Source organism: Entamoeba invadens (genome assembly GCF_000330505.1).
Source record: "Entamoeba invadens IP1 unplaced genomic scaffold scaff_1105074725199, whole genome shotgun sequence".
Taxonomy (NCBI): Eukaryota; Evosea; order Mastigamoebida; family Endamoebidae; genus Entamoeba; species Entamoeba invadens.
The window spans coordinates 157,608-172,549 of record NW_004440113.1 but is presented as its reverse complement, the minus strand read 5'-3'; the positions used below and the strand labels follow the sequence as shown (position 1 = coordinate 172,549).

The 14,942-nt window shown below is 31.1% G+C and overlaps 4 protein-coding genes across 4 annotated transcripts; 1 reads left to right on the top strand and 3 right to left on the bottom strand.

The window, feature by feature from the left end:
• Positions 1-995: 995 nt before the first annotated feature.
• On the bottom strand, positions 996-2,354 carry EIN_094140 (hypothetical protein; the record flags this gene model as incomplete). The annotated part of the gene is made up of 1 exon (XM_004253950.1): positions 996-2,354. One exon carries the CDS (start codon positions 2,352-2,354, stop codon positions 996-998), a length of 1,359 nt encoding a protein of 452 aa, XP_004253998.1.
• Positions 2,355-2,577: 223 nt separating this feature from the next.
• Positions 2,578-4,383, bottom strand: EIN_094130 (hypothetical protein; the record flags this gene model as incomplete). Its single annotated transcript, XM_004253949.1, has 1 exon — positions 2,578-4,383. One exon carries the CDS (start codon positions 4,381-4,383, stop codon positions 2,578-2,580), a length of 1,806 nt encoding a protein of 601 aa, XP_004253997.1.
• A 6,498-nt stretch (positions 4,384-10,881) lies between these two features.
• On the top strand, positions 10,882-11,304 carry EIN_094120 (hypothetical protein; the record flags this gene model as incomplete). The annotated part of the gene is made up of 1 exon (XM_004253948.1): positions 10,882-11,304. The coding sequence occupies one exon, from the start codon at positions 10,882-10,884 to the stop codon at positions 11,302-11,304; it is 423 nt and encodes a 140-aa protein (XP_004253996.1).
• Positions 11,305-11,504: 200 nt separating this feature from the next.
• EIN_094110 (hypothetical protein) lies at positions 11,505-14,633 on the bottom strand (the record flags this gene model as incomplete). Its single annotated transcript, XM_004253947.1, has 1 exon — positions 11,505-14,633. One exon carries the CDS (start codon positions 14,631-14,633, stop codon positions 11,505-11,507), a length of 3,129 nt encoding a protein of 1,042 aa, XP_004253995.1.
• Positions 14,634-14,942: the final 309 nt, after the last annotated feature.

Here is a 14,942-nt window from a genome sequence, read left to right as displayed (position 1 = left end):
TACATTCCCCGACCCAATTATGTCCTGTGGTCCATTTAAGTTCGACCTCTTTACCGTCGTCGAAGACTACGTACAACATTTGGTCAGGAATTGTGATGTAATTGATGTTAAATGAGATGCTCATCTTGGTTTTGCTTTCATTATTTCGATCGATCTTTTATATCCAAAAAAAACTCAAAGATCTCCAATCTTTGTTATTTGGGTATTACAAATGCTTTTCTCCACCCTTTCGGGAACTCCTCCCTTTGGAAATAAACATACACGTATTGCCGCGATTTTCCTTTAAATATTTCATAATTCTGTTTGTTGTTTTGTTCAATTCAATTTTTATTGATTATTCAAATTATTTGTTTTATTGGTGTCATATTCTAATATTTATGGTTAATTTAATTACATTTTTATCATTTGTCATTTGTTTTTTAACTTTTATTATAATACAAACATTTACATAATACCGTTTTTTTTGCCATTTTTTCCAAAAGACCTTCGCTGTTTTTAGTACTTTTTTTCATACATTTATTCAATAATTTATTCACAAATTATTTTTTTCAAATTACCCGACGTACTGCATTTTTTTGAAAGTAAAGTCATATCATTTTGAAATGCATTCGTTTTTTCCATGTAAAAATACGACAATTTCCTGCTTGTCAAGGAGAAAAATAGCTGTTTTTAAAAGTGTAATTTTAGTAACACATCTTTTGTTGATTTTTAGAGATCTATATTTTTTCAACTCTATTTTCTTCTGTGTTTCCTTATTATAACTTGATTCAATTTGAACACCTTAGTTTCCAATAAACTGAATTTAAATTACTTGAATTGATGACTTAATAATATTTTGTTACTATTTGAATAGAAAATCGACTGTGCGATTATGTCAAAACTAACACTTTTTATTAGTTGTTCAAAAATCTTAGAAAAATCGAATAACAAATGAGAACAATCTACTGTAAGATAACTAACGCAACTACCAATTTACAAAACCAAATTATAAACTATCAGACACACCTTTTCATCCCATATCCACACCTTTTCTTAAACCCAATCAACGCATCCAGGCGCTGTTTCAAGAAATTCATCTTGTCGTTCTCACTCTCTAAGCCCATCTTTTCAACGAGAAATTTTATGAGTGGGTTTTCCATCCAAATTGAAAAACACTCGACTCCACTCTTCGCGGCTTCTTCTATCAAAATTAAGTCTCCAGCCATCCCCCAGACTCCTTCCACACTAATTGCTTCTCTTTCAAATGAAAGATCACTAATTTCTTTCATTGCGTTGACTACTTTCATGTACCTCTCTCCACTCTCGTACAATTTTTCACTCACTACAACCTCCCGAATTCGCTCAACAAATGTGGTGACTGTGTTTAAGACCTCTTTTCGGAAGTCCTCTCTCCAACTTGATGGCCAATAATACTTATCGACACCATACCTTTCCATCGTCTTCACCAGTTTGCAACTGATCTCGCGTGACTCCCTTTCCCCAATCCCATTCATTTTCATTTTTTGGACTATCAATTCTCGTGTCATTGTAAATTCATCATCGCGTAAAATCACTTCATTGGAGACGCGTTTGCGGTCGTCGACTTTTTCTCTTGTGTCGGAGTTTGCAATCATCTGAGGAAGTTCTGTTATATTCACTTCTTTGTTATTTGGCGCTATCACCTCCTTTCCAAAAGTCTCAATTTGGGTGAACTTCTTGCCGCCGTCCAAACTCTTAACCGTCTGCGCCGCCGAAGTCGTCGCGAGTTTAGGAGTTTCGCAGTTCAAAAGTACAGCTTTTTCGCCTTTCTCGTCGTTTTCCGTCGTTTCGATTTTCTCTGTAATTTTCGGGGTTTCCGGAATTTCGATTTTCTCAACTTTTTCCAACTTTCCGACTTTCTCAACTTCCATTTTGACTTGACGACCGAATTTCTCTCGTTCCATCTTATCAATTTGTTCGATGAAAATCTCGTTTTCGTCCAAAGGAAACGAACTTTCATTGTCATCGAGTTTCATCGAATGCTGTGCGTCGATTATTTCGTCTTTTTCATAACTTTCAATTTCTTGATTGTTGGATTCAATGAGAACCATCTCACTCTCTTCACTCTCTAAAGCTTTCTGTACAATCACTTCAGTATCCATTAACTCATATTTAAATTGTAACTCATTTCTCCCCTGTTGTATCATCTCCTCATACTTCTCACGACGTTTTGTTGGGTCCTCATTCTCTTTTTTCCTCCACCGCCCTTTCCCACGCCGCCCACGCTTCCACTTCTTGTCGCCTTTTAACTTCTCGTGGAGTAAATTCTCCTCAAAGCGTGTGAACCCAGAGACAATCCGAATGATTTTTAAGTCACATTTCGTCCCCATTCGCATTTGGCGATGAATCACTTTGATTTCCTCCTCAGAATAATCACCAATTATTACACTGAATTCATTCTGACTTAAATCAATCCCTTCCCCTATGCCACTCGTCTCTACACAAATCACTTGAGCCGTTATAACACTCGATGGTACTAATTCTGATCGTTCCCACTGGATTATCTCACCTTCAAATTTGTCAACAATACTTTTTAAAAACTTTGATAGCGACCAATCACTACCACACGCTTCCCAGCTTTCTATATCTCTCGAATTGTTTATCACATATGGTGGTCACTAGTAGAGTCTTTTGTTCACACATCCTCCGAAGAACCTCACACTTCCCCTCACTCTCTTCCCCTCTTTCTATTTGCCAATACTCAACTAACTGTTCCTCCGTCATTTTTTCGATGATCACAACTTCCGATATATGTGGCCGCCAGTGCTCTTTCACTTCCACCTCCCCACATTTCTTCCCGGTGACCTTTTTGACCCACTCCTTTTTAATGTTCTCTCCCACAAAGATATATTTGTCACACTTCTCTATTTTAATGGTTTCATCACTCCGGAAATCGACAAACCCAACATCAAATTGTATTTCCTGATTGAACGCAAAGTGTTTGCAACACATCACCACTATTTGTGACTTCATTTCCCCTTCATTGTCGTACAACTCAAGTTCAAGCAACCCTTCAAGTTGTGACGATGTCGGTAACGAGTTAATATAAGTCACATTTCTCCCAGGAAACAAGAATTGCAATTGGTCGGTGTAATAGCTGAAACTCGACCCTTCACAGTAGATGATCCCCCTCTTATTTTCTCCCGTCATCAGTTCTCCAAATAACCCAAGTCCGACGCTCCTTTTCCCAAACCCTCCACAAATCGTTAATACGTCATACTTCTCTAATATATTCTCTCCAGCCATTTTCGCGTTCATTTGTGTCATTGTAAATTCAATTGGGAAGGCTCCACCACTGTTCTTAAACCGATTAAAAATGTTGTGATAATTCTCCTCGACAAACATCGATGTGGTCTCTTCAGAGACAAAAACCTCTCTCCCTAACACCCATTTCACTAGATACATCTTGATGACATTTCCACTTTGGTCTCTGCGATCAATTTCAGTTAAGATCTTACTTGGAACTAAAAAGCTGCGGGGGACAATTTCATCAATTTCGGGGTAACAAGAGGCCTTAATTACTTGATTTGATAAATATTTGTGATACTTCCAGTCGTGTTCAAACTTCTTCACAAGACCTTTTCGATCATTTTCTGCACACACCTCCTTCTCTAAAATCCACGTCGCTTCAAGATATGAAAATTTTTCCCACCGTACTAAGTACATGACTTTGTCCTCTGGGTATGTCGTGTAAAACAGTTGAGTTGATGGCACGTAGTACTTGAACATTTTATTTGGGTGATTGCCATTACTTGGAATATACTTTGTGATGACTTTGAATATTTGGAGTGTCTTTAAGTTGACCACAATATGTGGGTCTTCCTCACTCTTTTGTTCCGGTGATATATGCTCCGCATTACTTGGGCAAAAACTCTCCAACTCGGACTTGGACCCCGGGTACAACTGTTCTTCTTTCTGCAACGATGGTGTGTGATTTGGTCGTGGTGTTTCGTTGTTCATTGGAACGTCGTCTTGTAACATTTCTGTTTGTTGGTCCGGTGTTTGTATTGGGGTGATGTCTGTTATTTGAGGAATGTGAGTTATTTTTGTGTAAAGTGGTTTGGAAGTCACTATTTGCTTATCATTGGATTTTTCCTTTTCATTTTGTCGCAAGACCTCAAAAGGAGTTGGGGAGAATACGTGTGAGAAGTCTGGGAGTTGCACCGGGGTTTTTGGTAAATTATCGAAACTCTTTGTTTTGTCGATGTTTTCGTTGTGTGGAAGTGTTGTGCTGTGTTGAATTGCTATGTTGTTGTCTCCACAGTCTTTTGGGACTATCGTTTTTCGGAGGTCAAAGTATTCATATAAGTCGCCCTGTATTTTGACAAAGCGAGAGTTGATGATTAACGGAGTCACTTTGTCCATCTATTTTTTAATTTCTCTCTTTTTCCCTATTTTTTGGAAAACCCTTTTCAGACTCTCTCTATGTTTTTCATAAATAACTATATATAGTATTATTTTATTATTTATTATTGTTTTTTTAATGTTAAATTATGTAGTTGTTAACACGGTCTCCAGAATTGGGGGGAGGTCGAACACTTAGGTTTTCCAAAATTCGATAAAACTTGGTTTATTTTTTAATAATTATTAGTAAGAAATTGATTATAATTACCTTTTTTTCTCTATTTTTTTCGGGGAAAACAAGAAAAAAAAGAGTATAAAGATTATGGAAAATTGTAAACGAATAAAAGAAATGGCAAAATAACAAGCATTTTGAGGCAAAATGATAATTTGGTAAATAATTAAAAAAATTTACATTTTTCAATGGGAAAAACAAGAGAATGGACAAAACTAATAAAAATTTACCATTTTTCAAAGCGAAAATTAATACTATATTTTTTAGTAAATATATTATACAATATTTTGTTTGATTTGGCCATGATTATACTAATATTTTGGGATTTGATCAATGACAAATGAGAAATAATCTATGATTCCAAAACAGACATAATATGGTGATTAATATTTAGTTTTGTCACAACAACACGATTAGAAATAAATGTGCTTTTTTCAAAATAATCTTTGGTAAATTAAACGCTTTTTAATAATTATTACATTTTTGAGTTGGTGTTTTTGTTTTTTGTCCCAGAAAATCGGAAATGTTGATATTGTCTTGTGAAATGTAAAGAAGAAAACCATCTATCAAACATTTTTGGAAAATAATTTATACAATTATTTTTGTGAAAAAATGTTTTACAAAAATAATGACATTATATGAGCGCATTTTATGTAACTTCTTAATGGAGTGAAAAATAGTTATTATCATCATTAATCTTTTGTTTTGTTTATCGGGCCCAATAGGATATAAAACAATATGGTATTTTTTAAATACAAAATCGGGAATAATCAATTACCAAGCAATGCCACACAATACACAAAAAATGGTACTTGTTTGTTTCAATAAAGTTGAAATGTAACAATAAATGCATTTTTGGATTAACAAATACATATTTATATTAAAATTAATATGATTTGGACTTTAATATAATTCGATTAATCATAGTCTAATATTTTTATTGTTTTATTATAGTTAAATAATATATAAACCCATAATTTTTGAAAATCAATGGTAATTCAATTCAAAAGGACGAAAAAATAATAAAGAGTAATTGAATTGTGCTTAACACGTTTCCTTGTTTCCCTGTTAATTTTTTTATTAGGCAGTGTTATTTTTTTCTTTTTTTGTCGTTTGGTCTTTTAAAAAAGACTGTCATGCCTGTTTTATTTTTTCTTAACATTTTTCTGCACAAGGATATTACTCAAACCAACTAACAAATAACAACTAGTTTAAATAAGATATTATATCGAAGATATAATTTTTATATTTTTTCGGGATTTACTCAATAGAAACATCAAAAATCCCGAGACATATATTTTCAAGCCGATAAAATTTTTAGTATTAGGCGATGTACTTGGAGTGTCCAAAACAGATTCACTATCAAGTACATTTCAACCACCTTGAATGTCATTGTTATTGAATATATAAAATAATATATACATTACATTAAACAAACATGTTTACTTATAGTTTTAATACATTCTATAACACAGTTTGTTGTAGTTCAATGAATTGAAAAGATAATAGTTTGCTGACTTGTCTGTTTTGCGTTTTTGTCAATTCTCCGTAATACGTTCCGTTGTTTTTATTCAACTTATTGGTGTGATTGTTTTATTTTTTTACTAAAAATCTATCTAAAATTTAATTTGATTATTTTTGAGATGTGAACAAAAATTCTGAGTTGGTGAAAATAAAATTGAAAAATAAAACAAACTATATAATTCTTAAAAACAACTATATTTTTTGTTTCAAAAAATAAACTAATTATTAATTAGTGATAAAAAATAGCGGAATAACAAGATCAATTAGACTATCAAAACAAACACCATTATCTATGTTCTTTCAAATATAATATATTTTTCAAACATATTCAATTTGACAAAAAAATAATTGTGAATATTGTTTCTTAAACAACGCGTCGAAAGTAAAAAATTATTACTCTAACTATCATCTTCGGGACAACATCGTTATCGTTATTGTTTAAAAACAGTAAAACCTTGGTGTATTTACAATGTCGTTATTTACTATCAATAAAATGATATAATTACATTAATATCATTATTACTTTATAAAATCAAATGAAAATATTATCATAGTTATACTTTCAAAGTAATGGTTTAATATAAATAAAAAATAGTAAGGCTAAGTTTTTATTATTCAAAAAATAGATTGAAGCAAAAACGGTATTATGGTGAAATAAATTAACAGAAAAAAACACACAAAAAATAAAACCTGTTAAGGTGGGTTTGGTTTGAATTGTTTTAAAAATTATAATAATTATAATAATTATAATATGTTAATCAATAATAATAAATTCGATTTGTGTTAAATCAAATGAACTTATAACAATCTTCACAATAAAAGTTATAGTAATCAATTCCATTTATTTTAATATTTTTAAACCATCTATGTTTCAACTTTATTTACAATTTGAATTTGTTGTGTTTTTCCCAAAATTTTACGTCGAATGATCTTATTATAATAAATGTTTTAATTCTATTTTTTCAACACTTCCCCGATTCCCTTCAACAATTTTGTTTTTTTATTTTTAGTTTTTATACAAATAACATTTTCCCCCTCAATATTATATTATCAGAAAATCGACATTTTGCTTAGCTCACTTTTTTATTAAATTAAAAAAAATTGTGTTATGAAAAAGAAAATCATTAAAATTGTTATTTTTCTTTTGTCTCTTGTTTTTATTTTTCTTTTGTTTTCTCGACGATTTTGAGAAAATAAACCCCAAACCTATGTGTTCGGTCCCCCTAAAACTGGAGACCGTGGTTGTTATAAAAAAAATGTGAAATATTACAAAAAATTAACACCAGATATTTTTTAAAGTTAAATTATATATTATTAACCTAATTCAGGGTCGGCCAAGATCCAGTTTTTAAACAACTTCGTGGCAATCTCAAATACGTGTCATTATTTATTTAGTTTTAGCAAGTTGTAAATAATAATTCAAATAAAAAAATTTGATGTAAAATTGTTTTTTTAAATCAATAAAACGATAGTTAACAAATTAAACAACATTTCAAAATCTTTCAATTAAAAAATTGTTTTTTGATTACAATATTGATTTGTTCTTTTTAAGCACGACTCTAGCGTTGAATGAAGAAAATGAAATGTTTGGTTGCCAGGTATTTTTTGCTATAGAAAAACCAGATTCACTCATTGTACTTGTTGGAAATACAGCAGAGATATACAAATAAAAATTCCACAATTTTGGATATATTTTAATTATATCAACATAAGAGTAAATATCAAAACAATTTACATCCATGTTTTTAACTAACACGAACTCTATTTCATCATTGACAACGGTTCTAAGTTGAACAATTTTTTCCAACAAATATTTGAGTTGTAAAGGTATAACAGTTTGTTTGTTTTTTATTATTTTGCCAAAATATAAGGCAAACAATGTATAAATTTCCAAATTTGAGTAAACCAAATTACTTGTACTTTCAAAACCATTAAATTTAACACAAATAAATCTCAACTCGATTCCTTTTTTAATTTTTTCTGATATTTCCAAAAACAACTCTTTTTGTGCCGAACAAATAACCACATTACAATTATTTATATTTTCAAATACAAAATAATCGTTGATATTTAATTTGGTGCTTTTGTCATTATTATTGTTGTAAAAATTAACAATTTTACCAGTTTCTTTCACAATTAACCCATTTTCAATTTGTAAATTTTTGTTTAAATTGTTCAATTTTACAATTGTATCAATTAAAAAAGAAGTTATAAAATAGTTATTTTTATTTTGAAAAAACAATATACATTCTAATATATCAACATCATCAATAACAGTATATTCAACACACATTTCCAACAATCTTAATTCAATATCGCTCCAATTATTGTAAACAAACACAATTATTTCCCCAACACTTAACCATCGTGTACAACAATCAGTTGGTACTGCCGAATTGTGTGTTTTGCTCCAGATTGAATCTTCTATCAAAAAGTTACAAATTGTTCTGAAAAAATTAACAAATTTGCTTACAGTGGATATTGATTCAAGTGATTTGGATATCAAATTAATTTTGTGACAATAACACCAATTTTTATCACATTGTAATTGTTTTGGAACCATGTTGATATATTCACAAAATAATGTCGCGGCACCACTGTTTTTGCCATTCACGTTGGCACCCCCATCTGTGGTTATTGAAATAATTTTGCTTTGGCTAATTTTGTATTTATCTATTATAACTTTTAATTTATTGAATATTTTTCTTTTTATGTTGATTTGGTTTCGAGCGTTGACATTTCTAATATAAAATTATGTATTATAATTTCTTGGTTAATTGTACAACAACAAAAAATGTATTGAGAATGTGAGTGTATCTTTGACTCATCAGTCTGGATTGAAACATATTTAGATTCTTGTATTATGTATAACTTTTTCTCTTCTTCTTTTTCAAATACAGTTTCTGAGAATCGCCTCATTGATGTTCTTGAAAGACTTAGTTTATTTATTGTGTTAATTCCAAATTCTTCGGCAACTTGAATAATTATTTGTATTATATTTTTAATTACATCTGTTTTACATAATAAATCATTTTCAGATATTATTTGAGCAATAGTCATGTTTGTTTCTTTTATCTTATTTCTTGTGTTATATTCATTTTCTAATTGGTTTTCAAAAAAATAAGAATCAATTCCTTTACCTTCACAATTAATTGAAAATTGTTTTCCATTAAAATACGATTTTATCAAACATTCTTTAAGTTCTATATTAGCAAATATTGTTTTGTGTTGTAAAGTATGTAAATTTAAACCATTACAGCTCATAATTTTACCACAAATGATGCAATAAAATGTTTTAGTATCTATTTTATCCGCCAACTTGTCTTGTATCCAATCTACTTTGACAGGTGTTTGTTTTATTTGTTTTAAGATTTTATCTTTATATAATAATATAATAAAGAATCCAAAATGAATTCTTCTTTTAATATTCAAAATAACCTTAAATTACGTCTTTTAAATTATTTATCGTTTTGTTTCTTTTTTTTTCATTTTTTGGTAAAGAATAATTGTGTTTTGTCTGATATAAATAATTAATTAAAAAAATCAATGTTATTTACCATTTTTTTGTTTTTTAAGTTTTTTTTCAATAACATGATCGTTTGGCCGACCCTGCCTAATTTACCGGGATATATATATACACTTTTTGATGTTTTTTATCTATAAACTGTGTAAAGTTATATATATTGTAAATGTTTAAAAAAAGGGAAAGTTGTTTATAACCTCGAGATTTCCCGATTCATAAATCACTTGACTTGTGTTCAATAATATTTTAGGAATAAATTGTTGTATTCAATTAAACAATAACATTTTCATTTTTTTGTAAATGGTTACATTTAATTATATTTAAAAATATTTCATTTACCATAAAAAAAAACTTTTACTTACCAAAATGAATAGCAAAATATAAAAGTATTATAATTATTTTATTATTAACAATAGATCAGTTTATTGTTAATAATATAGTTATGAATAGTATATAAACACTATGGTATATATAATTTATATTATTATTATATATATATTAAATACATTATATCTACAAAAATATAATGTATTTAAATTAAACTTCTCACAAACTATTGAACATTATTTATAATTATTTATATTATTTTATAAATTAATTTTTTAATCGTATTATTTATTATTTTACATTTTTGGGAAATCAAATTATGATAAAACATAATTATAAATTATAATAATATAATTATGTTTACTATATATATAGTACATCTAAAAAATATAATAAAACAAAGAGGGATTATGGTCATTTTATAGTAATTATTTATGCGACATCGATATTTATTAATCAATCTATTTTTTCTATTTTGATTTCTTACAAATCTTTAACTTGTTTTTTTTTTCTTACAAATCTCGTTTTTATTGTCCCGTTTTTTACACACGTTTAGACTATAATTTCCTATTTAAAACATTTCAAGTTCAAAAAACTCAATCTACAATATCATCCATAATATCAGTTTCTCCCCTTTTTATGGGACAATCCCAACAAATTGCAGTGAATTCATGTAAAAATATTCTAAGGCGCCACATTATAACACGTTTTAGAAAACAACCAATTACTGCGAATATAACAATTGGTTATAATTTAAATAAACATCCCTAATTCACAGCATAACAGAATATTATAATATTCTTCTTTCTTGTTGAAATTTAAAAAGCAAAACACTGGTTTTTAAACTATTTAAATGACTATAAATAAAGCGATTCTATTTAAGGAATTTTGAGAGATGATAAATCATTAAAACATGTCAATCAATATTGAAGGACTTAAAGCCACATTCGCCAAACTCGACACCAACCACGACGGCGGACTCGACAGAGCCGAATTCTTCGAAGGTATCAAGGGACTTGGTGTGACTGACAGAGCTGTTTCAGATGGCCTTTATACCATTGCTGATGGAAATCATGATGAGAAGCTTGAGCTCAAAGAATTCATCTACATGTTTTATTTCATTCAACTTGATGGCGATTTCGAGAAGAAGAAAGAGATCTACATTGCCTTCCAGAAAGGTGATTACAGTCTTGATGTGAAAGAAATCTATCCATTCATCAAGATTGTCAATCTTGAAATCCTTGAAGAAGCTTTCCCAACTGAAATCCACGATTATGTCACTGACGGAAAAGTCACTTTCGAGAATTTCTATAAATTCTGCCTTGCCAAGAAATAAGTAATCGACAGCTTTTCACTCCTTTTTGTTGTTTTTTGATTATTTGGTTATAAATATCAAATAAACATTATAACAGTATTTTTTTATTAAACAAACTTTGAGGTTTTCAATTTTTAATTATGAGATTGAGGAATTCGTTGCATTAAAGAATAATAAAATTAATTTAATTAACTAACTATAATTATCACATGAATCAACACCTAATCCTCCATCCCTTCAATACTTTCCGAGATATACGCCGCGATGTAGTCTGCCCAAATCGGCTTATCAAAATCGTCGAAACTTTTTGCCAGTCTTGCGAGTAATTCATCCTTTACTGTAATTTCATGAATGTTGTCTTCTAACACCCAAAAGAATGACGGGAATAGTGTCGTGATAATCCACTTATACGCTCGGACTTTTTCTCCTTCGACTAATAAGTCGACGTCGCCTTCTCCTTGTGAAAACGAGAACTTTTGCTTCCAATCGTTGTAATTTTCTGTAAAAAGAACTTCCAAGTTCTTTGTGTCGTTTTTGAATTGCACGGGTGTGTTCTTAATGATTTCGTCGAAGAAGAGTTGGGTGTTGAATTTCATCGCATTTTTGTCGCAATACAGTTTCGTCCCACATATTATCATCCCCATTACTACACGAACAACACCTCCACACATTGTCACTTGCACTTCGGTCACGCCGCTCTCTATCATCTCTCTAAAGAAATCGAACTTCTTTATGAGTGACACTTCATAGAACAAATTTGTATCACTGCACTTGATAATAAAAACCGTTTTGAAATACACCTTTGCTAATAACAAAGCAAAGCTTTGTGCTTTAGTCAGTATCGCGCTATTCAAATAGACCTTTTTGTTGTTGACAATGACATTTCCAGCACAACTAATAGTCTTGTCCTCATTGAGAACATCTGGCGTTCTGAATGAAAGTATCGAAGTGGCAAAAACGTCTAAAATGAAATGGATCGTTTCAGTCCCAAATAACACAATATGCGACTCATCACAGACACACACCTCAACCACTTCGATTAACGGAAGATCCTCTATCGAACTTATAAACCACTCGTGCCACTCTTCTCCACTATACACATAGAAGTGATCAAAACTCGGTTGCGTTGGGTCGACTATATATTTCATTTTCCCATCTTTCAGAACTTGATAGCAAAAGGCTACAAGTACTAATACACCAGAAACATTCATTAACACATCACTGCGCGTTTTTAACTCGCTTTTCCCAACACACTTGAATAAAGCGCCACTCTTCAATTCACTCTTATACAGTAGTTTTGTCTCGGAGTCTAATGGACTTTCACAGATGACAAACAACTCATTCTGGCAGACGCACCAGTTACGCTCCTCAAGTAATATGTCGATCGGGTCGATCACCACAACGGGATTGATTCGATCCCAGATGATAATTTTCTTCTTGACTTCATTCGATTTGTACAACATGTTATTCGACACAAGAAGAATCATTTTCCCCTCAGAAGTCTGCACCCGCATGATCCGACACTTCTCCCAGTAATTTTCTTTTGTATCTGGTAAGGCGCAGCTTGCTTCATTCCCCATTCGGTCTCCAAAGTCGCCAAGAAGTAATTTCTGTCCTTTAATTAGAACGTATTTCTTCTGACAATTAGTATAGAAAACATAGACATCTTCTTTCAATGTGCCACTTGTCGTACACATATTAGGAGATGGGAGTAACAAATTTCCTATTGCAGTCCCTGGCACTACCAAATCCAATGCAGTCTTCCCATTACTGTCTTGTATTTCTCGATTAATACCATTTTCAATAAGAAACTTGGCGAGTCTCGAGTCACCCTTTTGCACTGCAATATGGAGCAGACTCTGCCCATTGATTTTATTATTAATTTTGGAATGGTCGAGCTCAATGAGGATTTGAAACATTTCAAAGTTGTTCAGAGCAGCTTGTTCCAACGCGTTTTTATTTGAGCATCCAAGCTCAAGTGCGTATTGAATCACACTCTTGTCACTCCATGGAGACACCCCAACTTCATATTTTGAAAAGTCCTTTTCTTTAATCCCAGACGCAAACTCCTTTAAGTAATTTACTGTGCAATATTTGGTGATATGAATGACAATGTCCATCTTCATCTGCTCGTTCATCTTAGTTATTGCAGCCGTGTAGCATATTGTTTGGAACACTTCTTTCTTCCCCGCCATTATCGTGTTAATTAACACTTCATAGACGAACTGCCCAAGCTCCTCTTTTGTTTTATCTTTCGCTAAGAAGTCGTAGAAGTCTTGGAAGAGCTCGATACTTCCTACCGTCCCAATCAATCCCAAAGTCGACACAATATTAATGAAGGGATGCTCTTTGGCGATATCCATCAAAATCCTCTTCTTCCCTATTGTGAATTTAGTAATAAATAAAGTTTGCATTAGACTCTTCGCAGTGCCGAGATTAACAGAATTTTTGACTGACGGAAATATTTTTCTGAAAGCACTGTCGTTCCCAACGCGACAGCACGCAAACAACGAATAGTCTGCGTGTCTCATCAGTAAATTGTTATTTCGAAAGTCCATCAAGTTAAAATCCACTCCAGACGATATCAGTGCCGACATATCAGTTTCGTTCTGATACGGAATTTTAGTGAGCAAGTGGAGGGGGATGTTTTCAAATAAAGGGGTACTGTTTTGGAGTGCAAATGGTCTGAATTTTCCATAGTCGAAAATTGTTGGGTAAATCCCGTCATTTAACATGAAAAGAATGTTGTTGGGGGAACTCATTTTGATTTGGAACCCCGCAACAAGAAACGGAATTTCTTTGATTACTTTTCCTTCCACATAAAAACAGACCTTGTCTGATGTCACTTTTAATGCAAAAATCGAGTTCAACTTCAGTGGTGGAAAAAAGAAATTGATGCCATTTGAAGTGATCAATCCTTCTGTGGAGAACGTGATTTTATCATTGGAATTCATCACTGAAAAAGTCAATTGTAAAGATAACCCAGTCAGAACAGAGAACTCTAAGACACATTCATCAGACAGTTTGACCATTTCCGTCGTGTATGAATTAGCAAAGTCAATGTAAAAATAGTTTTGTGCAAACAACGATGGAATAAATGGAATTCTGTATAACGGAACTTGCTCGGTGTTAAATGGAGTGTCGTTGGGAATTAGTAAATGACCGTTATAATATAATATGCGAGTAAGAGACGAAAAAACAGGGGAAGTCATGTTCGCAACAATGACATCAGGAATGCCATATATGGCGGAAATCACTAACAAGCTGGTGTCTTCTATTCTTAATTGTTTTCGAGGTATTCTACTGAGAGCCTCTTGATTGTTTTTCATTATCATATTGGGTATGTCCATATTATGTGTTTTAAAAGTTCATAGTAGTTTTTATTAGTTTATTTGGTACAAATAATTCATAGTTTTATAATCGTTTTATTACAATCAATGAGGAAATATTGAAAACTTTCTATAACTGTAATTAATAGTAAATTTTAACATTTTTTATTTATTATTGAAAGTATTTGGATATTAATAATTTAATATAAAAAATAATTAACTGGAATATGGTATAAATTATAACAAATAAAAATTATTGTTAAATTAATATTGTGAATAGTTATAAATAGAAATAAAATGATATTATTCATTACAGTCACATTATAATTT